This window comes from Embiotoca jacksoni, unplaced genomic scaffold, assembly GCF_022577435.1.
Source record: "Embiotoca jacksoni isolate LCO1_2020_lvr unplaced genomic scaffold, fEmbJac1.0.p SCAF_71, whole genome shotgun sequence".
Classification (NCBI taxonomy): Eukaryota; Metazoa; Chordata; class Actinopteri; family Embiotocidae; genus Embiotoca; species Embiotoca jacksoni.
The window spans coordinates 1123347-1151233 of NW_027185427.1; the positions used below are offsets into that span (position 1 = coordinate 1123347).

Sequence of the window (27887 nt, forward strand, 5' to 3'; positions counted from 1 at the left end):
TGTAAATTGTTTTTTAGAAAGAAATGACAAAAACCATGTTTGTTTTTTGACATTTAGGCACCAAAGTTCACAAAATTAACTTGAAATGAATGAATGAGTCAGGATATCTATAATAACCTTTTTGCTAGGTAAGGATAGTTACGGAGCATTTTTTATGAACGTGCCATGAAACAGAACACAAACACCCCTCATATATTTCCAATGTTGTTTATTGGTCAGTATTTCTCACAGGCAATAATAATCATTGTCATAATAGTGCACTTTTCCTCTTTTGTAATTCTACTACAGACATTTCTCTTCGTCGTAGCCGTCGTCATCATCGTCATTAATGGAGTGAGCTGTTTCCTCGACCCACCCTCCCCTACTCACCTCCTCCTCCCCCCTTCACCATGTTCAGACGTAACGAATTTCTCCAGAGCGAAAAAAAAAGAAGTATTTTTTCTACTGTGTGGAGTGGAGGGTCACTGGATGATGGGTGGGGCGGGGGGAGGGGGGCGTCCTCACAGGATGGTGAGGGGGAGGGGGGCAGTCGACGGGAGATTATAGGTGTACGATTCTAACTGCAGAAGAAGGAGCAGTGATGATGAGAGGAAGAGTCGTATGGTGACTACAGTCTTGATAAAACATAGTGAGCGCTACATACGTATGGAGGAATACAATGAGACGGACAGACATGGACACAAGCTCTGCCGACGTATACAGAGTATAAAATGTGTACAAGGGAGTGATTATATAAGGGGTGAGATATGTGCTTTAGGACGAGGATGGGCATGGAGAACAAAGAGGAGGAGTGGTGGTGGTGGTGGGGACGGGGGGGGGGGAGGGTGTAGAAAATGTAAAGTGGATGAGGATGGGGTGGAGGAGGAATGAGGGAGGGAGGGGTGAGATGTCTTCAATAGGAGAGCTGAGCGTCCTGTTGTGTCTCTGAATGGGTTTCAGTGGTTCGAGCAAAATCTGGAGAAGCCTTTTGATTCCTTTCTGTCTTTCCTCTCGTCTCCGTCTCTCAGAGATCTTCCGTCTTTTTTTTGTCTTTCTAAAAGTGGACGTGAGGTGAATTTGACCTCCCGTTTAAAAAAAAAAAGATCTAACACTCTTTTGCATGTGTAATTTCAAACCTCTGTGACCTCTGACCTTTCAAATGTGTGCAACTCACTGCTGGACTCTCCTACAGGTGTCCACGGGACGGGAAAAGAAAGCCAAAATAAAACAAACAAACAAACAAACAAAACAAATAAACACACACACATTCATACAGGAAATCTCAATTTAAAACTCAGCACAGACTGAAACTCCTTCTTGAATACGTCGACCCAGCTGTTCCCAAAACTTTACAATCTGTCCAAAAACCTCTTTTCACTACGATGCACTTCTGAAAAGTTCCTGCTTGCATTTGCATTTTAATCCTTTGTATAAACAAACTCTGGGTTGTTGAAGCACAATATGCGACCACAAGAAATAATAAAATACAGAAATTGGCCGATAAGAGCATTTCCAGCCTCGTTCAGTTGAGTGATGAGTGGATTTAAAGTTGGTTGGGAGTGTTTCATTGGAGGGAGCGAATGACTCAGCTCGGTTAGCTGGTCCAATATTCAGCAGCGCTTTGAGCTGAATCTCATCTTCAGCACATTAACATGCTCTCAAAGATCTGCTGACACCACAAACGTTCACTATGTTCCCCTTCTTAATATTTCCTTGCTAGCTGGAAACACAAAGTGCAGCCAACCATCAGGAGGAAATGAACTCGGACTAAATCCGCCTGCCAGGTGAGCTGTCAACTTATTTCAGTCTGTACTTAATAAATAAATAATAATAAGATTACCATCTACAGAGACACACAGCTGGCCGGATCAAAAATGTCCTTAATTTGAAAGGCCAGTGTGTGTGTGTGTTTGGTTCACACACACACACACACACACACACACACACACACACACACACACACACACACACACACACACACACACACACACACGAACACAGACGTCTTTGAAGTAACATTCCTGACGTGTTTTACCGAAGGTGTCAATAAAAACAGAAAGAACAGAAGGAACGCCTGAAAGAGAGAATGACTGCTGGTTAAAGTCTTCCACACCAAGCGGATGTCTCACTGCGGCTGAAAGTTTGGTCGAGCATCAGAAAAGGTAACAAACATGATGATAAACGAACAAAATCCAAACACAACATAAAGCTGGAAGGTCGTTTTGCAGCATCAGTTTTCAGAACGTTAAAGAAAAAAGGAGAAAGAGTCGCTTTTCAGTTTTTCCTCGGGGAAAGCTGTTTCAGCTCTGCAGCATCAGACATTGTGTGACATTTCCCCGTCTTTAAACTCATCTCCTGCTTTTCCACCCCATTAAAAAAAAATAAAAAATCCCATTATCAACAAATACATGGTGGATTAATAGATAAATAAATAGATAAATAAATGCAATCTTCAATAAATATATGGAACAAAAATATCTACACTCTTGCAATATCTTCCAAAAAGTTTTTTGACATTCACATGGTTGGTGCCACCCTCTGTTCCACTGGTGGTAAACATGAAAACATAAAAAAACAACAACAACAACAACAACACAAAGGCTGGAAAAGAGTAAAAAAAAGAAAAGAAAGAAAAGACAGTTAAAAAACCCATAAAAAGCACATTTCATTCTGTAACTGTGGCTTCATTTTTCCTTCCCCGGCCGTTTGTGTGCAGCGTCTTCATGACAAGACACACCGACTCCTTTTTTTTGTCTTTCGTTGCAGCTTTCTGGTTTTGCCTGCTGTGAAAAGTACATTATTTTTTCACCTCGGCCCGTCTCTCTTTCGAGAGGCCGAGCCACCCGGCACCCCCCCCCGTCTACTCTGTAACTACGTGGAACAAAGGAAGGCCTTCGCTCCCTAAAACACTGAAACATGCTCGTCCTGTTTGAGCCACCTTTCTCTTATATTAACATGACCTCATTTCCTTTGTGAAAATTCTGATCTTTTTTTTTCAAGCCATCCTTTTACAATATTCACACGCCCATAAACAGATTGAAAGAGTCCTCCCTCCTCTCTGTACTAACCCTGAGGTGATTCCTTCCTCACATCACTATATTGTAAAAGATGTGCACGCTTTGGCTGCAAACGACGTCACCACCGAAGGAGGAGGAGGAGGAGGAGGAAGAGGTGATGTGTTGTCCATGTTTGTAGCTGGGATCATTTCATCAGCTGAGCTTGCAAGTTAATGAAGCAACCACTCCCTCCAAGAGGTTTTAAAACAAGAACTTTATGTCTGATAATGTGTTAAAAGGACCAAAAACAAAAGTACTGAACAGGGATTTTGTCGCATCTTTCTTGGAAGTTCTAACTTCACAGCCAGTAAGTAGAGCAGTGAGCAACGAGTCATTGTGTATATGGCGTGTGAATATTATATCGAAGAACTCTTAATCTAAACTTTCATTTAGCTTCTTGTTTTTTTTTATGCTCCTGAACGGACACCTGCTACGAACCATCGCCGGTTTCGTCTCTCTTCTCTTCACCTCCCTCTCTTCCAGCGGCCATTTTTCACCTGTGCGGGTTTCTACCTGTGGTGTGACTAGTGTCCTTAAAATGGGGCTAACTCTAACTAGCTATCCACTTTTTCTCCTCCGTTAAAGGCAATATGGTATCATAGCTTTATCAGTGTAATTCAGAAATTAATCGTGGGGCTTCTCATACACTCAAGGAAAAGTTATGTCCGTGTTGTTGTAATATTCACCTTGTAGGGCCACATCACATCGCCCACATCACATCCATTCTCCGGTTTCCCTCCGTGGGTTTCCCTCTGCTCTCAGACTCTCAGCAGCAACTTTGCTAATCATTCGTATATAAAATACACTTGAACAAAGTGGAGAAAACACACGTCTTCAATTGGAAAGTGAGGAGAAAAGAGGAGAGCGGGCTTCCTGTCATGTGACTCATCAGGTGACGACGAGGAGACTTGCTGATTCAGGAAATAATAAATGAGAACGCCTCGATGAGCTCCGTCCCGGCCGCCGAGCTGACGGGAGGTTTTCTATGTGATGCTTGTGATTGGTCGCTGGGAACGTCATGTGCTTCTTGATTGGTTGGAGTGAATGAACTAGGTGAGTTTTCCCTGTATTTGTACAGTGCGGTGGGGCTTCATGGACATCCTTTTCTTAGACTCCTCCTCCCAGGGTGAAGCTCATCAGCTCATCCCGTCTCCACAAATATACATTTCTGCTCAAATCAGCCATTTCGGGAGAAATTCTCCATCACATCCCGAGAAAGGAAAAACTTCCCCGTCTTCCCGCCCATTGCTTGGGACTATAAGTATGAAGCAAGGCAGGAAGTAAGGAAATAGGGGAGGAAAAAACTGAGGGGAGGACTGAGGAGAGGAAGAGAAGAAGGCCTCGCTTCTCCTCCACAACATTCTTCTCAGGGGTGAGACTGTGTCCCGTTGGACGAAGACAGGAGTCTGGTCTTGTCCTTCCCCGACCCGTGCCTTTGTAAAACGGTCCCGCTGCTGCTCCCGCTGCTACTCCCGCCGTCCGCCGCCGGTTCCCTCTCGCCCCGCTGCTGATCCGATCCACTCTCGGAGCGCCGGGAGTTCTGGCGGGAAGGAGTGCTGGGCTGGCGGGAAAGCTGACCGTTCTTCTCATCTGAGGGACAAGATGTAAAATCAGGGAAAAGGAAGTGAGACAAACAGTGAAACTAGGACCAGGTGAAGGTGTGAGTGTCGGTGTGTGCGACTCACCAGCCAGTGCCTGCACAGAAGGCTGATCATGAGTGCTCAGGAGCTGAGCTTGAATGGTTTCCACGACTCTTTTGAATCTGCGACTGGGACCTGAGAGGAGAGAGGATCGACTCGTCACTCATTTGCGTTCCCTCTGAAACTCACGTTTTAGAGGAGATATATGACACTTGTTGTGAGTTTCTGTCGTTTATGGCATCGAGGTGGATGTCAGGCCCTGCTCAAAGTCCCAAAACCTGATTTGAATGCATGTAAAAATGCTCCCCGTCTTCACAACGGTCTGAATGCCTCGTCGGTATTCCTGCATTTACTTCCTCGTTAAACTGATGTCAGGTCGTTCACGCATGTCCACAAACAGACATCTGTTTTCACGTATTTGATGGTTTCCAGTAGCATATTTTGGATTTGGGCTTCAACACGTACAGATGTGTGGAAGAAGTTCACATTTTGAGTCGAGAAAAAGACCAAAAATGTGAAATTCAACTTCTATTGTTTACTTTCAAAGCCACCGAACAAGTGAGAGTCTGTCAGGGAGCAGCTTGAGGAAGCTGACCAATCAGAGCAAAGGGAGGCCTTAAAGAGACTCGGACTAAAACAGAGACAGAGGCGCTGCACAAAGAGCCAGTGGAAGGTCAAGAGGTCAAGATAAATCATGCAAAGACAAAGAAATACAGACCTGGAAATGTGAGTTTTATGCTCCTTTAAGAAGTCAAGCATTTCACCAAGAATCCCTAAACTATAAAATCATACTAAAACTGAGATGAAAATTAATCTGAAGTCCAGGATTCACACGGTTAACTTCAGGTTTCCATATATTTAAGAATTTTTTTTAAACCTGCAACCTTTTTTTGACCACTTGGGGGCAGTAGAACGAGCTTCAATCGCAGCACTAACATGCAGTATTATCATGCTTCAAGTTGATGAATAAAACAGTTGACAGTTTGCACATCTGTCTGCTATCAGAGCGGTGACAGTGAAACACTACAGTAAAGTTCTGGCCTGAAAAACCAAAACAATGAGCTAAAAGACGGTAAAGCACTCCAGAGAGATGTTGGAAAATACTATAAGGAGTGATGAGTGACATCCTTCACATACAAGTAAGGATATAGTGCATGATTAAAATGAAACTATTAATTATAGCTACTATAATACTATACTATACTATATACTATAATATAATATCCAGCTTTAAATTTGACAAATCTTCAAAGGAAGATGGTGGGGGACTATTTAAGTCTCTGTAGAGAACATATATTTTTTTAAATGTTATAGCTGGAACAATATGAGATAATGTCTGCTCCCGGGGAGTTGAACATGTGACGTGTCTGGAAAGGAATTGAACAGCTGCTAAAGATGAAATATTGTCTGCGTTTGGTCTGTACCCAGTTAGTGAACCAGATCATGGTTGAGGTGAAATCAAGATGCTTGAAGACGATTCATCTCTCATCCAAGAGACTTCTTCAGTTCTCACATACTGACTTATTTGTCGACCAAAAAAAGTGCCACAAATAATAAACTGTCATCATCCAGATGTTCCACCTCAGATGTGTTTTCATTGCCTGATAGATCTGCTGCATCAGCATAACTTTCCATCCCCCCCTCCTTTGGGCCTCCACAGATGCTGTCAAATTATAATATAATTTTTTCATGATGTCAAAGCCAATTTTTTTTCATAGTATTTCTAATCATCTCATGTATTTACATTCAATAATTATCTCTCTTGATTGTAGTTATAATTGTTAGTGGTGGAGTCAAATTCATCACGAGGGACTGACTCAAAACAATGTAAGCAAATAATCCAGGATGATTTCATTTTATTAATATCAGCCTCAGTGTTTACTGTTCACTCTCCTAATATCGTATCAGAGCTTTATTAAGTTTCTGTTCATAAAAACCCAATAATTCACCTTAAAGGGCTCAAATGTTGGGCTTTTATTGTGAAACAGTCTCAAGGAATGCATTTACCAATGTTTTAAGCACTGAGTGTGATCGTTCGTGCAAGAAAATGCAGTTAGATTTTTTTTTTAGTGCTTAGAGATGGAAATCCTGGTTGTTGAAAGCAATTCCAGTTCATCCATTTTCTACTGTGCAAAGTTGCTGGAGGCCTGAGCCTGTCGTTGCTCATCATGGGCCGGAGACAGGCACCTGGAGAGGGTCACCGGTCTACAATAGAACTAATACACGCCACATATACATACAGGCCATAAAAGATGTTGTACCCACAGACTGCACGTGTGCTAAATGTGCCTTGTTTAACCAGGTTTTAGCCTAAAATGTAAAAACAACACAAAAACCTCCCACATCACATTCATGTACTTCTGTTTGATGATATCTGGCTTCTGAAAGTGTCTCCAGCTCAGGCTGTCTCTCTGTCTCCGTCTCCTACCTGCTATCAAAGTGAAGGTCACACTGTAGATGCCCATCTCTCTTCTTCCTTCTCGCTCCGCCCGTTCCCTCTCTCTCTCCCTCTCTCCCTCAGAGAAACCGATGTCCACCTGCAGGCAGAAAAAAGGACCAATGAAAAGCCTCCGCGTCGTTACAGCCTATTTTTAAAATACCGTGTTGGCACGACTTCCTGTTTGTTGTTGCAAATGTTCATAGTCTACACACGGCAGCCTCAAGAATGAAGCTCATTACCATGGTTACAGGTTTATCTATTCATCTATGGATATACTGGCCATGTTTTACTGATTGTAACATAACCTGATCTATATACAGCATCATGTAAAGACATGCTGAAAAAAATAAACAGCTGAAAGTGCTGATGCGGGGATTTCATCACTATCTCATACTTTGAATTATACATTTTTTTCCAGGGATTTTCAGGCATTCATTGATTTTCATTAAATAAGGCACAAAACCAAATTTCTTTTCATACAAATACATCAAAGTATATTTTTACTTCTTGCACTATATTTTTTTGTATAAACGGTGTAACAATATTTATTACAACCCCAACCTGTTTAAAAATTATATTTTAATGATTATCACAAAAGATTTATGAGTTCTTGATACATTTTTGGGTTCCCTGCAGCTTCAAATTTAAATTTGTGCTAAACAAAGACAAAAAAATAACCCAGAGACATTCAGCAAAAGCAACTTTACTGAAACTACATTTACATGATGCTTACAATGAATGAAAAACTCAGAGAAGATGCTGACTAGAATTTGATAAAAAAAAAACTTCTATCAGAAGTAAGAAAAGGAAATCGTACCTGGAACTTGACGGGCTTCTGGAAGACGGACGGGCCGCCGGAGGACTTGTACTCTGCACGGAAACTGTTCTGAGAAACCACACTGTGGCTGAGGGTCGGGATCTGCAGAGGAAAGACAGGAGGACGGTGCTCTGTGAGGAGGATCGGGTCTTAAACGGGCCTTTTCTGGGCTCGATCGTACTCACGGAGAGGAAGGCGTGGACGATGTCAGCCTTGATGGAGCTGAGCGGCTTGTCTCGGATCAACACAAAGATCTGCTCCTCTTTCTCCAGGCTGATGAAGTTACCGAACCACGACCTCTTCGCAAGTCTGTAAGTACACGATTGCACATGTGACAGATCAGTTTCAGTCAAACATTTCATAGATTCAAATTAATAATTGCACAAAATGATTGTGAGTCTATGAGCACTAACAGTAGAATATGTCACAATGGATTGACTAAAAATAGACATGAATTACTTAAATGCTGCACAGCTGCAACAAAGTTAGACCACCAACACAAACAGGACACATGCAATAAAATGGTATAACCGCCCATTTTATACTGTGAATTCTTGTCAAAAGAGGAATTCACAGCTCAGTCTTATCAGGTAAACCAAAAGTTGTGTCAAACAATGTGAGGTTTGGTTGTAGCTCATGAAACCATATTGCCATTAATAGTTTAAAAAAAAGTCAGACAACATCAAATGTCTCAAGTGTACAACAGCAGTTCACAGACAAATTAAAGGTAACCCTTAATGAGACACCTGGATACTCACTCTGGACTGGACTCCGGAGTCAAACTGGACATGTCCTCTGATGTAGGGACTAAAAACCAACAACAGCAAAACAGACAGGGAGAGAGGAAAAAAAAAAAAAAGGGCAGTGAATCTGGATGACAGGCTCTAATTTAATTGCTCTAATTACAGCTGATCAGAATGACACGTTACGGAAACGCCTACAGGAAGTGACACGAGCTGGTTTCTATCGTGGATTAAAAAGCACAGTCGGAGAACTCAGATTGTTCAAAGTGTGGACAGAAGTTCACACTGACGGAGAACCATTTCATCCCTCCGCTGCAGGACGGATTTCAGGATGTAACCTTGACCGAGTTTGTGTCTCAGTCTGCACTCACCTTGCAGTTTGCGCCGATGGAAGCGCGGAGAGCCCAGCAGGTTGTTTTTGAATGAGTTCAGCCTCGTTCTCCAGTGGGCGGAGCTCGAGGCGGCCAGACCGCCACTGCCACCCGGGCTGGAGGGCGGGGTCAGCGACAGCGAGGCCCCACCGGCTCCGTCCGCTCTGGAAGAAGAAGACGAGGAGGAGGAGGAGGGAGGGGTTGTGGAGGAAGGGTGTTGGATTTGGTGCACGGGCGTGCCCAGCGGGGTGGGCAGCGGTGAGCCCTGCGGCGTGACCTGCGACACAGGAGGAGGGGTGGCAGAGGAGTTAGAGGACGAGTGGACGTTCTTGGACTTGAAGACAGACGGTGAGGGGAAGTTGAAGAAGCGTGGGATGGGGGAGAGGAGCGGGGAGGGGGACGGGGAGGGGGAGCGGGGTGTCTGGAGAGGAAGGGACTTCATGGAGTGGAGGTGGGGCCGGTCAGCGGGGCCCTTTGAGGGCAAGGTCTGGGTTTTTGGGTCAGGCGGTGGGCGGGGAGGCCGAGGGGTGGTGGCACTTCCTGGTTTGGGGTCTTTGGAGGAGGAAGCGGAGGTGGAAGTGACCTCTGATTGGCTGAAAGTGAAGACCGGGCTCTGATGAGCAGACAGAGAAAGATGGAGAGAAAAGGAGGGAAAGAGGGATGGAAAGATGAGAGAGGAAGCAATGATGATGAAATATGACTCACGGACAGGATTCGTCAACAACACTCGGTTAGAGGCACCAAACAGAAGATGGAGTTGTATAATTATGTGTCTTGTCGTCCCTTTGTTCATGTCAGGACATGCGCACCGACTTCTGCATGATGTTTCAATGAAATGAGAACGTGCATGACCGAGAACGTGACAATATGATGGAGAGGAATGACTGCAACGACAGCCGGAGCGAGCGTTATTGGAGAAAAACGTCACAACACAGGAAATTTGTTTTTGTGTTTCCAATCCCCAAAACTGATATCTATATAGTGACGCTGCTGATAACACGTATATTTTACTGTAATATATAAAGTAGACTCTGTGTTCACATGGAAGAGACTGAAATCAGTCAAATGTGCACAATCCTGCAGGGAAACAGGTGACTGCAGTTTTTTATATCACACATTACTGGAAAAGGAGTTAATACAGCCGTTGAACCTATTTACAGCTACGCAAAGTAATATATTATTTATTATTATATGATATTACGCTAGTTGATATCAACAGCATCTTGTTACTCAACCTTTGTTAAAATGTCAAAGTGTACCTCAAACTGGTTAAAAACAGAAGCAGGAATAATTACAGGCTTCTGTGGAGTTAATGTAGAGAAAGTGGCGAACACAGCCTACGCTTTACTTGCCTACTGGTATAATATACTATCATGTTTTGCCGTATTAAATTGTAAAAAACAAAAGCAAAAGTACTTGTAAGATGAGGTTTGACTTGTCCTCTTACCAATGAATGTGCAAAATCGCACACTTCAATGACTGTAATCATTCATGATGTAAAGTTCAGAACAGCAAAGAAAAAACATTCAAAAATACAGTTACTTCTGTATGTGACAGAAGACGGAGGCAAAGTCACCCAGAGGAGCTTTCAATGTGCGGCTTTAACTCTTTAAGGAGCGAACGGAGAGACGTTCTTACCCGGGGACTGCTGAGCGGGCTGGACGACAGACCTGTGGACGCTCCGCTGACTGAACGAGACCTTTTAAAGTGAGCAAAGAGCAACAGAAAACATGAGTCATTCAGATGAAAGACACTTTCAGGATCAACATGCAAAGATTCATGTTGCTGCTGCCCACAGCTTCAACCAGTTCACACCTCTGGCTGTGTGCGTTGGTGTCCAGGGCCCTGCGAGGTGGGGTGGGAGACCCCTGGTCCGTGACACTGAGGACCTCCAGGCTCTTCCTCTCTGGACGACAGCGGCCGTGACGCGTCAGCATCGGGGAGTCCACTCGTTTCCTGGGTGGGTCTTTAAGGAGAAAAATATTCATGAAAACTAAAAAAGACTCCTGACTTTTGGATATTTTTTGGTAATAATTTCAGTGAATGAATCAAAGAACGGTTCAAAGTAAAACAAACATTTGCTGTCATAATTTATCTTTTTGTCCTTGTTTAGATCATTCGAAGGTTAAATAGAGACTCTTCTCACCAGCGTCATTTCTGGGAGGCAGATCCTCGTCCTCACAGCTGGGGTACCGCTCCTTCCTGTCCAACAGAAGGTAGTAGATCATCTTCTCCTGGTTCTCCCTGCAGAGAGAAGAGCAGTAACACAGAAACACAAGGTCAGAAAGACAGAAGACAAAACAGGTCAACACAGGAAAAGTTGGAGAAATTACAAATGCCTCGCAAATATGTCTGGCATCATTGTGGAGGTCTGTGTGGGAAATAATCAAATCTTTTTTCTTAAATGAACTTCTGGGTGTAATCTTTTCATAAAATATATATTCCACATTTGAGTTTCAAATTAAATGAGCAAATTATCTATTGTTCATGATAATAATGGTCCATGTAAACTGTAGAACAATTTAAATCTGCTGCAGTAGATTATTGGACCACTCGGAGGAAACAGACTGTGAACGCAACACTGACTCGTACTGTGTAGTGTTGTTTCAAACCACACACTGCTGCTCTGCACTGACAGGAAATGACCTCATCATGTGAACACATCAGCCTCCAAAATATCTGCAGCTTTAATTATTTTACCCAGAAATCAACGTGTTTTTGTGTCCTCTGTTTAACACTCAATAAACACGCTGATTCTTCTGTCCAGCAGCAGCAGTGGAGAAGAAACTCTTTGTGTTCAGGAACAGCTGCAGCTTCCTCACGCTTTTAATTTGAAAATCCTTTACGTCGGTGGCCCCGCCCCTTCCTCTACAGAGCCAAGATGGCGACCGTTTCACACTTCTTGTTTTGAAGTGTTCTGGGTGCTTCATCCTGGTACTTGTAGTGTTCTGATGTTTCTGTACTGACGGTGCGAACACACTGATGAGTGTCAGTACACAAGTACAACATCTGGAACACAAATACAACATCTGGAATACAGATATGATGTCACCTTCAACATTGATCAATTAGTAAACAGCACACAGTTGCTAATTTCCACCTCCAGCAGACACAAAGTAATCTGAGCATTTTCTGGAATCATGATTTTTAGCCACCTGACAAATTGAAGTCCAACATTCACTCCTTTTGACTGTTTTTGGTTTCTGATGGGAAACATCAGACCGTTTAGCTGATAAATGCTCCTCTGTGCTAGTTGCTAACTTTTTGCTCTGTGGGGTCGAACATGTCGATTTAAAATTGGTTCATTAAAGCCTATTTTGCTGAGATGTGAATAGCTGCCTAAAGGGTTGAGGAAAGCAGTGAAACTCAGTTAAAACAGTCAAAACAGTTCAACCAAAACTAAAAGCTGAAATACATGAAAATGCTCTAAAGACTGCAGAGTTGGGTAATAATTCGGGGTCGTTTGGTTTTTCACATGAAGTCATTTGATTCACAGTAAATAAAAAAACACTGATGAGTGCAGCTGTGATCTGAACGCTTTCTGATTGTTGGACTGCAGTGTTGATAAATCCACATCAGTTTGGCCGACAAAGGAACTCACAGAGAGGAGAGACACAAGAGGAACCGGTTCTGTTGTTTCAGTTCATGATGGCCACAATAGTTTCTTTTTCAGCATGCAAGCCAACTGCATGTTGACATGCTAATGGTTGTCCAGTGTACAATAAAGCTCACAGGCAGGAGTCTGATTTGTAATTCTGAACTCTTCTAGTTTCTCTCCATGTATTGTGACGTGAAATGTTTTGATGGGTATTTTTTTTTACTCACTCCTCACTTGTTAGGTCCTGCGTGAGTTTGACCCGGTCTCTGAAGCAGCCCAAAGAGTACATGCTTTCCAGGACGTCGGGGTCGAGGTCGGTGAGCGACAGGATCCTCTTCACACACACCCGGCGGGGGGGGCGGCTGCTCCGGGCAGGGCTCGTTACGACCACCCCTGACCGGACGAGAGGCGTTACTGAGTAACTACAGCACAGTTTACAGGAAGCACTGGGAGACGAGGAGGTCCGACATCATGCAGGTTGAAATGGTGATATTATGGTACCATATAGAGATAAAACACACTTCACATCATAATGTGTCACTTCCACCATCACTACTTTTGGAGTCGGATGTCGGAGACTTGTGTATATATTATTTAATAGAATATTGCTACTACTTGTTAGTATATAAACAAATATATACCTCATACATTTTATTTTACACTATATTTATTTTTTTCTGTACATTTATAATATACTATAATGTATAATATATATACCCTATGCACATTACTCATAAAGTAATCCATATCACTGATGTGCAATTTCTGTGCAATATACAATATATCCTGGAAGTTTACAATTAACAATATATTGTTTTATCACCTACATGAAATAATAATGATCCTTAAGCCGTTGTGACAACTAAATTTACCCACCACAGGATTTATAAAGTCGTATCTGATCTTGTAAAAGGAAAACACTGCAGTGTGTCCTTGTTTACTGGGTGCAGACTGAGAATATATTTCAGGCTGATTTTAGAGTCTGAGACTTTAACTTTCTGGGTTTCATTGGAGTCTTGTTCCATAAACACAGCTCCATCCATCACTATCGTACAAATACATTAGTGTTCACACTCTAAGCACACCAGAACAGAGATAATAACCACTTGGGACCGAAATCTCACAAACTGTTGTGACTCAGAAATCAGTGCAGGTGGCCTTAAGGTTTAAACAAGCACTTTTACCTTCATTTATTTTATACCCTGAGAGAAAATAAAAAATAAACCTCTGATTAAAAAGCTTTATTTTGCTTCAGACTCTGAGCTACTTTTGGACTTTATTTCTCTCTGTTCTCTCACTGTCGTGCCTCGAGACTGAAAAGATGAATCCCAAAATAGATTACAGGATTCACTCGTCTATTGTAGCTCCTCTTTATGAAACTCTATGATGCATTTTTCTTTAGCACAAGTACAGGAACTTTTTAAAGCCACTCTGTTCTTTTCACTTTGAATTTAAAGTTAAAATGTTCAAATTAACAAGAGGAAATACAGATTTGTACTCTGGCTTTGAAACCATTATTTTGTGGGTCATGGAAGGCAGCTGGAACATCTTTGGGTCCTGATGAAATGTTAAAAAAGGGAATGGAAAATGTGAAAGAAGCCAGACAGACGAAAGCAAACAAACAACAGTGAATGTACTTACTGGTACCAGGTGTGTTTCTGTATTGCTTCCAGCTGTAATCAACACAGACACAAGACAACATTAAAGAACTGTTTTCACGACTGGTTTCACAACAGTAATCACAGTAACGTGTGAACCCGTCTGCACACTGATCTGTGTGTAGACTCTCGACCTGCCTCGTACATCGGACTCTGCATTAGGACTGCAGAGCATCTCTTGGGGTCGGACTAATGGAGCAGCTGCAGTTCTGCAAGCATGTAAAAAAAAAAAATGTGTGTGCCTGCTGTGAACCCTTTATTTCTACATCAGCAGAGAGGAAACGAGGAGCAGCTGCATGCTGCGAGAGATCTGCATCTGACTCAAAAGTTGTGCAGAGAGGAGACTCACTGATATATGATGAAATATTGAAGATGTGTGGGTTTATCTCTAAATGCTAACTACCGATATGCCGGTGTGAAATGTCTCTCCTCGTGCAGTGGGTGGTTTCCATGGAGGCAGCTAGCAGACAGACAGCGAGAGAGGGAGACAGTCTGACCTGGTTTCAGGCTCCATTAATCAACAGCTCGTCAGACCAACTTACAGCTTTGATTAAATCTGCTCTGTTGGAGCTCCGTGACGAACCGATCACACTTTTATTCCTCCGTCTTTATTTTACAGCCTCCTGTGAAACACATTATCACCGTGGTCCCCGTCTTTCTGCCTCTTCATTCACTTCCACCCCACGTCAAGGCTTTATCCTACCTGGATAATCCTACCTGGATATACTACCTGGATAATCCTACCTGGATAATCCTACCTGGATAATCCTACCTGGATATCCTACCTGGATAATCCTACCTGGATATACTACCTGGATAATCCTACCTGGATATACTACCTGGATAATCCTACCTGGATATACTACCTGGATAATTCTACCTGGATATCCTACCTGGATAATCCTACCTGGATAATCCTATCTGGATATACTACCTGGATAATCCTACCTGGATATACTACCTGGATAATCCTACCTGGATATCCTACCTGGATATACTACCTGGATAATCCTACCTGGATAATCCTATCTGGATATACTACCTGGATAATCCTACCTGGATAATCCTATCTGGATATACTACCTGGATAATCCTACCTGGATAATCCTACCTGGATAATCCTACCTGGATATCCTACCTGGATAATCCTACCTGGATAATCCTACCTGGATGTCCTACCTGGATATCCTACCTGGATATACTACCTGGATAATCCTACCTGGATATACTACCTGGATAATCCTACCTGGATAATCCTATCTGGATATACTACCTGGATAATCCTACCTGGATATCCTACCTGGATATACTACCTGGATAATCCTACCTGGATAATCCTATCTGGATATACTACCTGGATAATCCTACCTGGATAATCCTATCTGGATATACTACCTGGATAATCCTACCTGGATAATCCTACCTGGATATCCTACCTGGATAATCCTACCTGGATAATCCTACCTGGATAATCCTACCTGGATAATCCTACCTGGATATCCTACCTGGATAATCCTATCTGGATATACTACCTGGATAATCCTACCTGGATATACTACCTGGATAATCCTACCTGGATAATCCTATCTGGATATACTACCTGGATAATCCTACCTGGATAATCCTATCTGGATATACTACCTGGATAATCCTACCTGGATATCCTACCTGGATAATCCTACCTGGATAATCCTACCTGGATAATCCTACCTGGATAATCCTACCTGGATATCCTACCTGGATAATCCTATCTGGATATCCTACCTGGATAATCCTATCTGGATATACTACCTGGATAATCCTACCTGGATAATCCTATCTGGATAATCCTACCTGGATAATCCTATCTGGATATACTACCTGGATAATCCTACCTGGATAATCCTACCTGGATATCCTACCTGGATAATCCTACCTGGATAATCCTATCTGGATATACTACCTGGATAATCCTACCTGGATAATCCTACCTGGATAATCCTACCTGGATATCCTACCTGGATAATCCTACCTGGATAATCCTATCTGGATATACTACCTGGATATCCTACCTGGATAATCCTACCTGGACAATCCTACTTGAGTGCAGAGGAACTTCCTCCTGCTGCCCTCACTCACTCACTCTCTCTCTCAGTCTCTCTCACTCACTCTCTCTCACTCTCACTCACCCTATCTCTCTCTTTCACTCCCTCTCTCTCACTCACTATATCTCTCACTCTCTCTCTGTCACCCTCACTCACTCTCTCTCTCTCTCACTCACTCACTCTCTCACCCACTCTCACTCTCTCTCACCATCAATCACTCTCTCTCGCTCTCTCTCACTCCCTCCCTCTCCCTCTCTCTCTCTCTTTCACTCTGCAGTAAATGCTTCCAGGATGTAAATCTGGCCTTTAGGTGAACAGAGTGCTTCCTTTATTCACCCTCAGTGTCCTCATCCTCCACGATGACGTCCCTCTGCAGTCCGTCCTGGTTGCATCATCTACTCTCGTGCCCTGCATCCCTTCGTTCGCCCTGAACCTGTTTCTACAAGCTCCTCCTCTTAATGAGAATCAGCTGTTTGCCTTTGAGAGCTGAAATAAAGTCCTGTCCTGTGTGACTCCTCTGCCTCCCAGCAGCACCTCCAGCTCCTCCCGCTGCTCTCCTCCTTTCCTCTCCTCCTTTCCTCTCCTTCGTCCTTCCTCTGAGGTCTTGTGTCACTTCTTATTTCTGTCACATCTAAAAAGCGAAGCCCGGAGCTGCGTCTTTTCTTTTCCTCCCTTCCACACGTTTAAACGTTCATCGGTCTGATGTTGCTGCACCTGTCAAGCTGTCCGTTTAGACGGAGTTAACAACGATACCCGGGGCACATTTATTATTAAGATGATTAGTGATTTGTTTGTAACAGATTGTCTTTGTTTTTTAAGCAGAGGATGATGAAAACAGGCTTGTCGTCACTGACAGATTTGATCTGCTGGAGATAATTCGTTAATCCAGCTAACATGAGGTCCAAGTGCTTCAATTTGTAGAAGGAGAAGCCTATAAAGAGTGTTGTCATGAGATGATCCGTGTAGAAGACAAGAAATAAAGAAGTTCATATTTCAATCTGAATATTTTACTTTTATCCAGACAAGAGAAGAGGCTTGTAGAACGAGACACAGTGTCTAACAAACACACACACACACACACACACACACACACACACACACACACACACACACACACACACACACACATGACCTCTCCTTCCTTACCGTGAGTCTCTTGTCAGGGTTGACCTCTATCATTCCTTTCAGCAAAGCTTGGCAGTCTGGAGGTATGAAGTGAGGCATGTGGAACACTCCGCTCTTCACCTTCTCCAGGAGCTGCCGCAGGTTGTCGTGATCGAAGGGCAAGGCACCCTGGGAAAGGGCGAGAGAGGGCAAGAGAGGACGAGGACGAGAGAGGACGAGAGAGGATGAGAGGACGAGGACAAGAGAGGATGAGAGAGGGCGAGAGAGGACGAGAGAGGATGAGAGAGGACGAGAGAGGATGAGAGAGGATGAGAGGATGAGAGAGGATGAGAGGACGAGGACAAGAGAGGACGAGAGAGGATGAGAGAGGATGAGAGAGGATGAGAGGATGAGAGAGGATGAGAGGACGAGGACAAGAGAGGACGAGAGAGGATGAGAGGACGAGGACAAGAGAGGATGAGAGAGGATGAGAGGATGAGAGAGGATGAGAGGACGAGGACAAGAGAGGACGAGAGAGGATGAGAGGACGAGGATAAGAGAGGACGAGAGAGGATGAGAGGACGAGGATGAGAGAGGACGAGAGAGGATGAGAGGACGAGCACAAGAGAAGACGAGAGAGGGCGAGAGAGGACGAGAGAGGATGAGAGAGGACGAGAGAGGATGAGAGGACGAGGACAAGAGAGGACGAGAGAGGATGAGAGGACGAGGACAAGAGAGGATGAGAGAGGATGAGAGGATGAGAGAGGATGAGAGGACGAGGGCAAGAGAGGACGAGAGAGGATGAGAGGACGAGGACAAGAGAGGACGAGAGCGGATGAGAGGACGAGAGAGGATGAGAGAGGATGAGAGAGGATGAGAGGATGAGAGAAGATGAGAGGACGAGGACAAGAGAGGACGAGAGAGGATGAGAGGACGAGGACAAGAGAGGACGAGAGAGGATGAGAGGACGAGGACAAGAGAGGATGAGAGAGGGCGAGAGAGGACGAGAGAGGATGAGAGGATGAGAGAGGATGAGAGGACGAGGACAAGAGAGGACGAGAGAGGATGAGAGGACGAGGATGAGAGAGGACGAGAGAGGATGAGAGGACGAGAGAGGATGAGAGAGGACGAGAGAGGATGAGAGAGGATGAGAGGATGAGAGAGGATGAGAGGACGAGGACAAGAGAGGACGAGAGAGGATGAGAGGACGAGGACAAGAGAGGACAAGAGAGGATGAGAGGACGAGGATGAAAGAGGACGAGAGAGGATGAGAGGACGAGCACAAGAGAAGACGAGAGAGGGCGAGAGAGGACGAGAGAGGATGAGAGAGGACGAGAGAGGATGAGAGGACGAGGACAAGAGAGGACGAGAGAGGATGAGAGGACGAGGACAAGAGAGGATGAGAGAGGATGAGAGGATGAGAGAGGATGAGAGGACGAGGACAAGAGAGGACGAGAGAGGATGAGAGGACGAGGACAAGAGAGGACAAGAGAGGATGAGAGGACGAGGACAAGAGAGGATGAGAGAGGGCGAGAGAGGACGAGAGAGGATGAGAGAGGACGAGAGAGGATGAGAGAGGACGAGAGAGGATGAGAGAGGATGAGAGGATGAGAGAGGATGAGAGGACGAGGACAAGAGAGGACGAGAGAGGATGAGAGGACGAGGATGAGAGAGGACGAGAGAGGATGAGAGGACGAGAGAGGATGAGAGAGGACGAGAGAGGATGAGAGAGGATGAGAGGATGAGAGAGGATGAGAGGACGAGGACAAGAGAGGACGAGAGAGGATGAGAGGACAAGAGAAGACGAGAGAGGATGAGAGGACGAGGACAAAAGAGGATGAGAGAGGGCGAGAGAGGACGAGAGAGGATGAGAGAGGATGAGAGAGGATGAGAGGACGAGGACAAGAGAGGACGAGAGAGGATGAGAGGACGAGGACAAGAGAGGACGAGAGAGGATGAGAGGACGAGCACAAGAGAAGACGAGAGAGGGCGAGAGAGGACGAGAGAGGATGAGAGAGGACGAGAGAGGATGAGAGGACGAGGACAAGAGAGGACGAGAGAGGATGAGAGGACGAGGACAAGAGAGGACGAGAGAGGATGAGAGGACGAGGACAAGAGAGGATGAGAGAGGATGAGAGGATGAGAGAGGATGAGAGGACGAGGACAAGAGAGGACGAGAGAGGATGAGAGGACGAGGACAAGAGAGGATGAGAGAGGGCGAGAGAGGACGAGAGAGGATGAGAGAGGACGAGAGAGGATGAGAGAGGATGAGAGAGGATGAGAGGACGAGGACAAGAGAGGATGAGAGAGGGCGAGAGAGGACGAGAGTGGATGAGAGGACGAGGACAAGAGAGGACGAGAGAGGACGAGAGAGGATGAGAGAGGACGAGAGAGGATGAAAGAGGATGAGAGGACGAGGACAAGAGAGGATGAGAGAGGGCGAGAGAGGACGAGAGTGGATGAGAGGACGAGGACAAGAGAGGACGAGAGAGGATGAGAGGACGAGAATGAGAGAGGACGAGAGAGGATGAGAGGACGAGGACAAGAGAAGACAAGAGAGGATGAGAGGACGAGGACAAGAGAGGGCGAGAGAGGGCGAGAGAGGACGAGAGAGGGCGAGAGAGGGCGAGAGAGGACGAGAGAGGAAAGAATAAATGGGATTTTAACGGCAGACGGAAATATTCATCGTCTGCGGTCAGTTAATCAAAAAACGTTTTCCAGTAAACATACTGTAGCTGAAGGTACTCTGCCTCCGATTCGGTATCAGATGGATTCTCATGATATTTGGTAGCTCATGATGAGGTTGAATTGAATATTCCACTCAGGATGAACGGGAGTAATATTTGGGATCTCCTGATTTCACATCTGCTGCCGAAATCAAAATCTTAATTTTTCATTTCTTTGTCTTTTGACCAAATAGCTGTCAGTAGTCATCTAATGCTCTCGTGTCCTTGCTGCTGTTAGTAGAGCAGCACCCCTAGTGGCCAAAAGCTCCACAGGGTCCCTCTCAGTCCGGCCTGGGGTTCAATGTGATTATTGTTTTACTTTAGATAAATTGTAGAAATGTGAAACTGACAAAAGAAATAAAAAACAGAAGATAATAAAATAAAGTGAAATAAAAAGACGTGAAGCAGAGAAGATGGTCTTACCACAAGAAGAGCGAAGAGGATGACTCCACAACTCCAAACATCTGCCCTGCGACCGTCGTACTTCTCCCCCTGAAACACAAAGACGGGGTGACATTAGACACACACACACACACACACACACACACACACACACTCTCTCTCTCTCTCACACACACACACACACACACACACACTCGCACGCACACACACACACACACACACACACACACACACACACACACACACACACACACACACACACACTTGCACACACACACAATGTGCATAAACACGAGTGAGGTAACTTACCCTTATGACCTCTGGGCATGCATAATGAGGAGATCTGTGAGGAAGGAAAAGGAAGTAATGATGTGATCAAAAACATACACACAGATTCAGGAAGCACAGTGTTTGAACAGACTGCTGATTTATGTAAAAAAAACAACACCACAGCCTGAGTGTGAATCCAGGGAATAGACTGAAGAGGAGAATCCTGCTGAAAGCTTCAATCTCTCACTAATTTTATCTGTTCAATCCACATTCCTCCTCCTGATGGGCAGATGGTCTCAAAATGTCTCAGCTTTTAATAAACACTGCTATCAATTATTTAAAAGAACTATCGAGCACTGAGCGGACGTTCCTGATGGTCGGCACACTCTGTGTATGTCACACAGTTTTATCCACAGATTAAATACTTTATCAAAATACTAATTATAAATATCACTTCTAGGTGCATTTGGTGGAACATTGTAACATTTAAATTATCACCATACATATAATCGATAATGAAATAACAATTAAGTCGAATAAAATAATTCTCCCTCAACAGAAGCTCTTAACCCAGCGACTCACCCACAGCTGGTCTCCAGCAGACTGTCCCCGACCTGCAGCGAGGCCATGCCGAAGTCTGCTATCCTGATGTTGTTCTTCTCATCCAGGAGAAGATTCTCTGGCTTCAGGTCTCTGTGACTGAACACACACACACACACACACACACACACACACACACACACACACACACACACACACACACACACACACACACACAGTAAAACACTAAAGTCATTTTTCCACACCGTAAACAGAAATCTAAACTTATTTGTTTCATTGATTTCTACATGACATGTGAGCATTTCTACAAAGTGTTTATTAAAAGTTGTTGATCCTGAACAGAAAACAGCTGCAGGACTGTTGTGGTTCTGACAGCCAACCGGCTTCAGTTCTGTAGGATTTTGTTCTGGCATGAATGATTTATGCTGATGATACACATTTTGTATTATTACATAAGGTTGCTGTGGTCTGTTGGATTAAAGACTTTCAGTAAATATGAAACGTGGGTTCACAGACTACACTTACTGAACAATTTAAGGCTCTTTACTTAATTTCATTTCCCTTTTAAATTTCATAGTTACAGGAAAGTAGATGTTTTACTCCACTACATCTACCTGACTGATGCAGTTCGTAGTCACTAGAGAAGATGATTTTACATTAGGAAAACATGATGATCTTATAAAATACGACGTACAGTTAGATATTAATGGTTTTCAGCTACACTGGCCTAATTTACCTGCTTAAATACAGACTAGTTAGATCAAGCTGCACCTCAACAAGATACAACAGTAAAATACTGCTTCACAATGTAATGTATTTATTTATAAAAACCCATCTGACACACAAAGTCCTTCATCTGCAAAGTGAATACTTTTACTTTTGATACATTTAGAACTTTTAAGTGATAATAATTTAGGATTTTGGAGGTTTTGTGTGCAGAACTTTTGCTTGGACTGGAGTATTTTTACATACTTTTACTTTTGTAAATGATCTGAATGTTGTTTTCCAAGTCTTCAAGGTTTGAACAACTCCACTAATATGATAATCCAAGAAGGAGATTGAGAAACTAAGAATTATTTACAGGTTATGAGGATTTTACAGAAAAATATTCTACAGTCAAAATCAAGATAGAAGAAGATAAAATAGGCAGAAGATAAAACAAAAATCACGGACCATATGGAGTGACTGTGGCAGAAGTCGAGGGCGGAGATGATCTGCCTGAAGAACTTCCTGGCCTCTTTGGGGGTCAACCTGCCCTTCTTCACCAGGTAGTCAAATAACTCCCCGCCAGACACATGCTCCAACACCAGGTACCTGCGAGACAGAAGGGTCAAATTAAAACAAACACAAACATGTAGAAATAAAGCTGCTGTCAAAGTTCATGCACACAAGTCAAATACAGCAACAGCTTTCGTTCTATTTGGTCATTTATCTCAGGTTTGTTTGACTTTCCTTTTCTAATTCAAGATTCAAGAGAAGTAGCGGGAGAATTTAAATTTTTTTTATTTTTTATTTTATTTCAAGTCAGCAGAAAGATCCAAAGATACTCACAAGTACTTGTTATTCTCATAGACATCATGCAGCTTGAGAACGTGAGGGTGCTCTATTAGTTTAAGAATTGCTATTTCTCTCTCCACCTGCACAGACAGAGGGATGCAGCGACGTGGAGAAAAGGTTAAAAGAGGAAAGAGCAGGTTAAAAATGATGGAGATGGAAATGTCAGTCAGAAGAAGAAGGTAAATATTCTTTGAGACACGGGAGGGAGGAAGCAAATATGAAGAAGGAGTTGTGGAACAGACTGTCTGTATGAAGCCTTTTTGTAAGTTCTTCAGTCAGTTTATTAATTTCAAGGCAGAAACAATATGAAACTAGAGTGAACAGAGAGGGGGAATAAGGAACAAGGAGCTAATTGTGATCTATGGTGAAGCTTGTTTAAAATGTACAAAGGACGAAAGAAAGTTAGTCATATCAACTTTAAAAGGTGAAATGATGTCAATGTTTTGCTGCAGTACTTTAGACAGTCGTCACACTGCTGCTCTGCACTGACAGGAACAATTATTTTTCCCAGAATTCAGTGTGTTTTTGTGTCCTCTGTTTAACACTCAATAAACACATTGATTCTTCTGTCCAGCAGCAGCAGTGAAGAACAAACACGTGTTCAGGAACAGCTACAGCTTCTTCACACGCTTTTAATTTGAAAATTCTTTATGGTCCCGCCCCTTCCTCTACAGAGCCAAGATGGCTACTCAAAATAGTGAGTGTTAGTACACAAGTACGCCATTTGGAACAAAGCATATAAAACCTCAACACGACGCATGAATCTGCAGACCAGTGAGTTGTGAAAATAATCTGGTGCAAAAGCAACTGCAACATTTTTTGACTTTTTCTGTTGGACAACCAAATGTCTTTTAGTTAAACGTGTAACACTGATGCACGAGGAGTTTCTGAACTAAAAAACAATTGTTCAATGAAAAGATTGTTTTCTGAGCTGAATACAATCCTCACATTCCCATATTGAAATAGTACCCGGACGCTGAAACCATTTCTCCCCACATCACCAGCCGTGAGGAGTTCCTGTTCCAAATCATGTCTTGTCCAAAGTTAAAATAATGTGGTTAACTCCAGTCTTTGTGTTTCCTGGACAGCAGCAGGACAACCTCCAATAAGCTTCGGATACATTTTTGTACACATTTTTTGCATATTTTCTGTTCTCTGCGTTTATGTGAGATTTACTGGGACGAGGTCACTCCACGTGTGAACGAGCGAGAAAAGATCAGAGCCGCCGATCACTGTGTCGTCCTCTGGAATTGTATTGAATTACTCTGGTTTTGAAAACATCCAGACCTGTCCTTTAAAATGAATCACGTTATTTAAAAGAAGTCTATCAAACTGTGTCTCGTTTCAGTCGCAGCAGCTGTCCAGAGCACGACCTACTAAAGCATCTCACACATGGCAGAGACTGACGCACGCCATCGATTTTCTCTCCACATGGAGGGTTGGACAGTAAATTCAGATCATTCTCACTGAGCTTTAAACGGGCTTCAGGGCTGAAACATGAAGTCTGAAACAGGCCGTAAAGTTCAGACGGAGCTCTTCAGTCGTGTTGGTTCAGGGACGTTTGAAGCTGCTTGGTTCGTAGAAGATAAGAAGACTGTGATGCTGCAAGAATATGAGATTAAAAACATGGGAAAAACTGCACAATTATGATTCATGTTGTAAACCTGCAGTAGGAAGCTACAAATTCAAGAAGGCTGCCAATAATTATTATTTTCATTTTGGTTCATTATTTTCTTGATTAATTGATGAGCTGTTTGGTTTTTTATATGTTACAAAATAGTAAATTATGTTGCAGCCTTGAATTTTTGTTTTGTCCCAACCAACAGTCCACAACCAAAAGATATTCATTTAATTATCAAAAAATCATCAAGAAGATCCAAATATGTTCATTTTTAAGTAGCTGGAATTAGAGAATCACGCCAAAATTTGTATTTTAAAAAGTACCTCAAAATTTGTTATTGATTTTCCAAATAGTCAATCAGCTATTCAGACAAATCGTTGCAGCTTAAATTGGAAAACCACATTTGGAGTGTGAAAATGAAAAAAGCTACTTCAGTTCCTAGTTGTTAAATGTGCTGTAACGAGCTAAAGCTAACAGATAGCAGCTCAGCAATGCAGTTCCTGATGGCCAGCGCACAGAGTAGGCAATGGGCACCTTTCCAAAGCAATACAAATGAGCGATATAAACATGAGAATCAAGGCCATTAAGGGCCGGTGCCATGTTTAAGGGGGTGATGGTTGGCATTTGTTGGCAGTTGTCACTGTATTTCTCATCTGGCTATAGAAAGACCACGCTAAGTTATATTAATGTGACCAAAAACACACATGCAAATTCGATTGGAACAAATCTATGGTGTTTGAGCTGCAGCCTGAGCCGACACAGGTCCCGGGTGTTGGTAAGATTGAACACAAAGTCAGATCCTGAGATAGTTTTATATGACACCAGCACACTGCCCCTCTCAGTGTTCCCTGTGCAACCTGCTGTATTTTAAAAAGACAGACTGCACAAAGCTGCAAAGCAATCAGCCACATTAGAAACGGCAGCATGAAAAAGTTATTTAAATTTCATTTCAGTCCAGTGTTTCAGCTGCAGCAGCTTTCATCAGAGGGCTTAATTAGCAGAATGAAATCATCCCTATTGTTCAGTGGAAAGAAGCAGTGCCCACACACTCCGCAGCTCCGAGTTACAACACACGGACGGGCTTCTCTTGGAGGAAATAAAGACTCCTTTTCTGTTTCTATTTCTGCAGAGTGCAGAGTGCAGGCTGACATGACTTGAGCTCCATATGACAGCAGAGTGACAACAGAAGCAGCAGATTCAACACAGGTTAGTGAGAGCAGGAGACAAATCCTCCTATACCTTCATGAGAACGGACTCGGAGAGTTTCTCTCTGTTGACGATCTTGATGGCCACCTTCTGCCCCGTGATGCAGTGGACACCCAACTTCACCAGTCCTGAGAGGCACACAGAGAGAGGAAGAAAGTGTGTGAATATCACCAATCATAATGCAGCGTGAAAACAGGAAGGAAGGGATGTCATAAATAATTCAACAAGATTTACTGACATTGTCTCAAACTCAGCTCAAAAAAGAGATTGATTGGAATATATATTTAAAGGCCTGCTGCAAAACAAATTCACAGTATATCTTTAGAGACCCTAAAAGACGGATGTAGGAGAATAAAACATGGAAGATAAGAAGAATTAAAGAATGACTAAGGATTAAAACCACAAGCTCTGAATTTCATATCAATGTTAAAGTGATTTTAGGACTGGGTGGAGAATCCACTGATGCAACTGACACTCTGTCTGCCTTCCTGTAAGACTGGAGGTAATTTAAGGGGGTCCTACCTGTCTGTCCCTTCCCGAGGGTCTTCTCCAGCCGGTAGGGCCCCACATACTGGCTGGACTGGGTCACCGTCAGCTCCTTGCTGCTCATCCTTCCACAGATTAATTTTTTATTCCTGATATAAGGTAGATCAAGGTAGCGCGTCCTGCTCCGTGCTTAATGCTGTAATGCACATCACAGGCAACTATACGGCGGAGGAGAGGAAGAGGAAGAGGAAGAGGAGGAGAAGAGAGGAGAGGAGAGGAGAGGAGAGGAGAGGAGAGGAGAGGAGAGGAGAGGAGAGGAGAGGAGAGGAGAGGAGGACTGGTCGTGATCTAAAGCCGGGCCCTACAGGCTACTCCCATGCACTTGTTTGTCATGCGGTCAGGTCCGTGCTGAGAGTGAGACCCGGCCCAGTTTCCACTCAGTGAGGTCTTAAATAAAAGTCTTCCTCAGTCTTTCTTTTTTTTTTTTTTTTTTTTTTTTACCTCAGTACAGAAAGCAGCATCAGTCAGAGGGAAGTAAAAGCTCAGAGAGAGGTTGAGGTTTGGCCGGTGCAGGTGATGAGAGTGAATATTCACATCCAACCCACCCCTGCTATAAATAACAGTAGTTTAAAGCTGATTTGATCCTATAGCTTATGCAGCTGGCCAAAAGTGGAGCAGTAAAGTAAAATCTCATTCAGACCCAGACAGGAAGGCTACATTTGCCACAGATTGATTTCTGTAGGAGCAGTCTCAAATATCCCAAGTCAGAATGCCCTGATTGAATCCATTCTCAGATCGATATCAGGGACCCCCGTTCAGCCGCGACTGCCGTCCAAAAATGGATTTTCATAATCCTCCCGAGCTCATACATTCCCTCTTCTTGTCAAAACCAGGCCTCGTTTGGTCAGGATGTGCCTTTCTCTGCAGATGCGGCGGTGTCCAGATAATAATCTATTATCACAACAGCATCAGCAAGAAGAATGGGTTTTCCAATATCCGGTGCACACTTTGGCTCACCCCCTCCCCGGCCCTGCATCAGGAAATAGAGGAAGAGGGGGGAGAGCATCCAAAAGGCAGACAGCCTCGGGCCAGACCGGGCCAGACGGGCGAAGCGAGCCCTCGGTCGGGACAGCTGCAGCGGAGAGACGCGCACTCGGTGCCGGAGGAGGATCAGCGCTCGGCCCGGTGACTAATCCGGTCTCTAGAAACAACAAGCATCCTCAGTTGGCCTGATGGTAGCCGCCTCTCCTCTCCCCGTGTTCCCTCTGCCTCCCTCCCTCCCTCTCTTCCTCTCTGTCTCCGTTTCTGTCTCCCTGGCCGGCTGTGATCATGATATCACCGCATCTCCTCCCGCAGCCGGCGCGAGGCTGCAGCCTCCTGCACAAATACCAGCGGCGACGAAACGCTTCTGGCTCGATGATCTCCGCGCTGGTGAGAAGTTGGAGTGTTCGTCAGTGCCGGGATGTCCTCCTCCGCTCCGCTGCTGCCCGTAATATCCCCGTTTCTTTTTTTTTTTCTTTCCCCCCACCTCTCATACTCCTCCTTCCTCTCTCCAGCTCCCTTCTCCT

General features: G+C 43.9%; 1 protein-coding gene across 1 annotated transcript; it reads right to left on the bottom strand.

Annotated features, from left to right (window-relative positions):
• Positions 1-202: 202 nt before the first annotated feature.
• Positions 203-27887, bottom strand: LOC138215234 (serine/threonine-protein kinase BRSK2-like). Its single transcript, XM_069177289.1, is given in 21 exon segments — positions 203-4625; positions 4721-4810; positions 7104-7212; positions 7933-8034; positions 8118-8241; positions 8691-8739; positions 9047-9323; positions 10685-10745; positions 10862-11012; positions 11193-11290; positions 12872-13002; positions 13004-13037; positions 14286-14317; positions 17533-17679; positions 20640-20708; positions 20928-20961; positions 21471-21587; positions 22623-22763; positions 23001-23086; positions 25867-25961; positions 26356-27887. Coding segments are annotated over 21 exon segments (2259 nt in total). The 5' UTR covers positions 26444-27887; the 3' UTR covers positions 203-4401.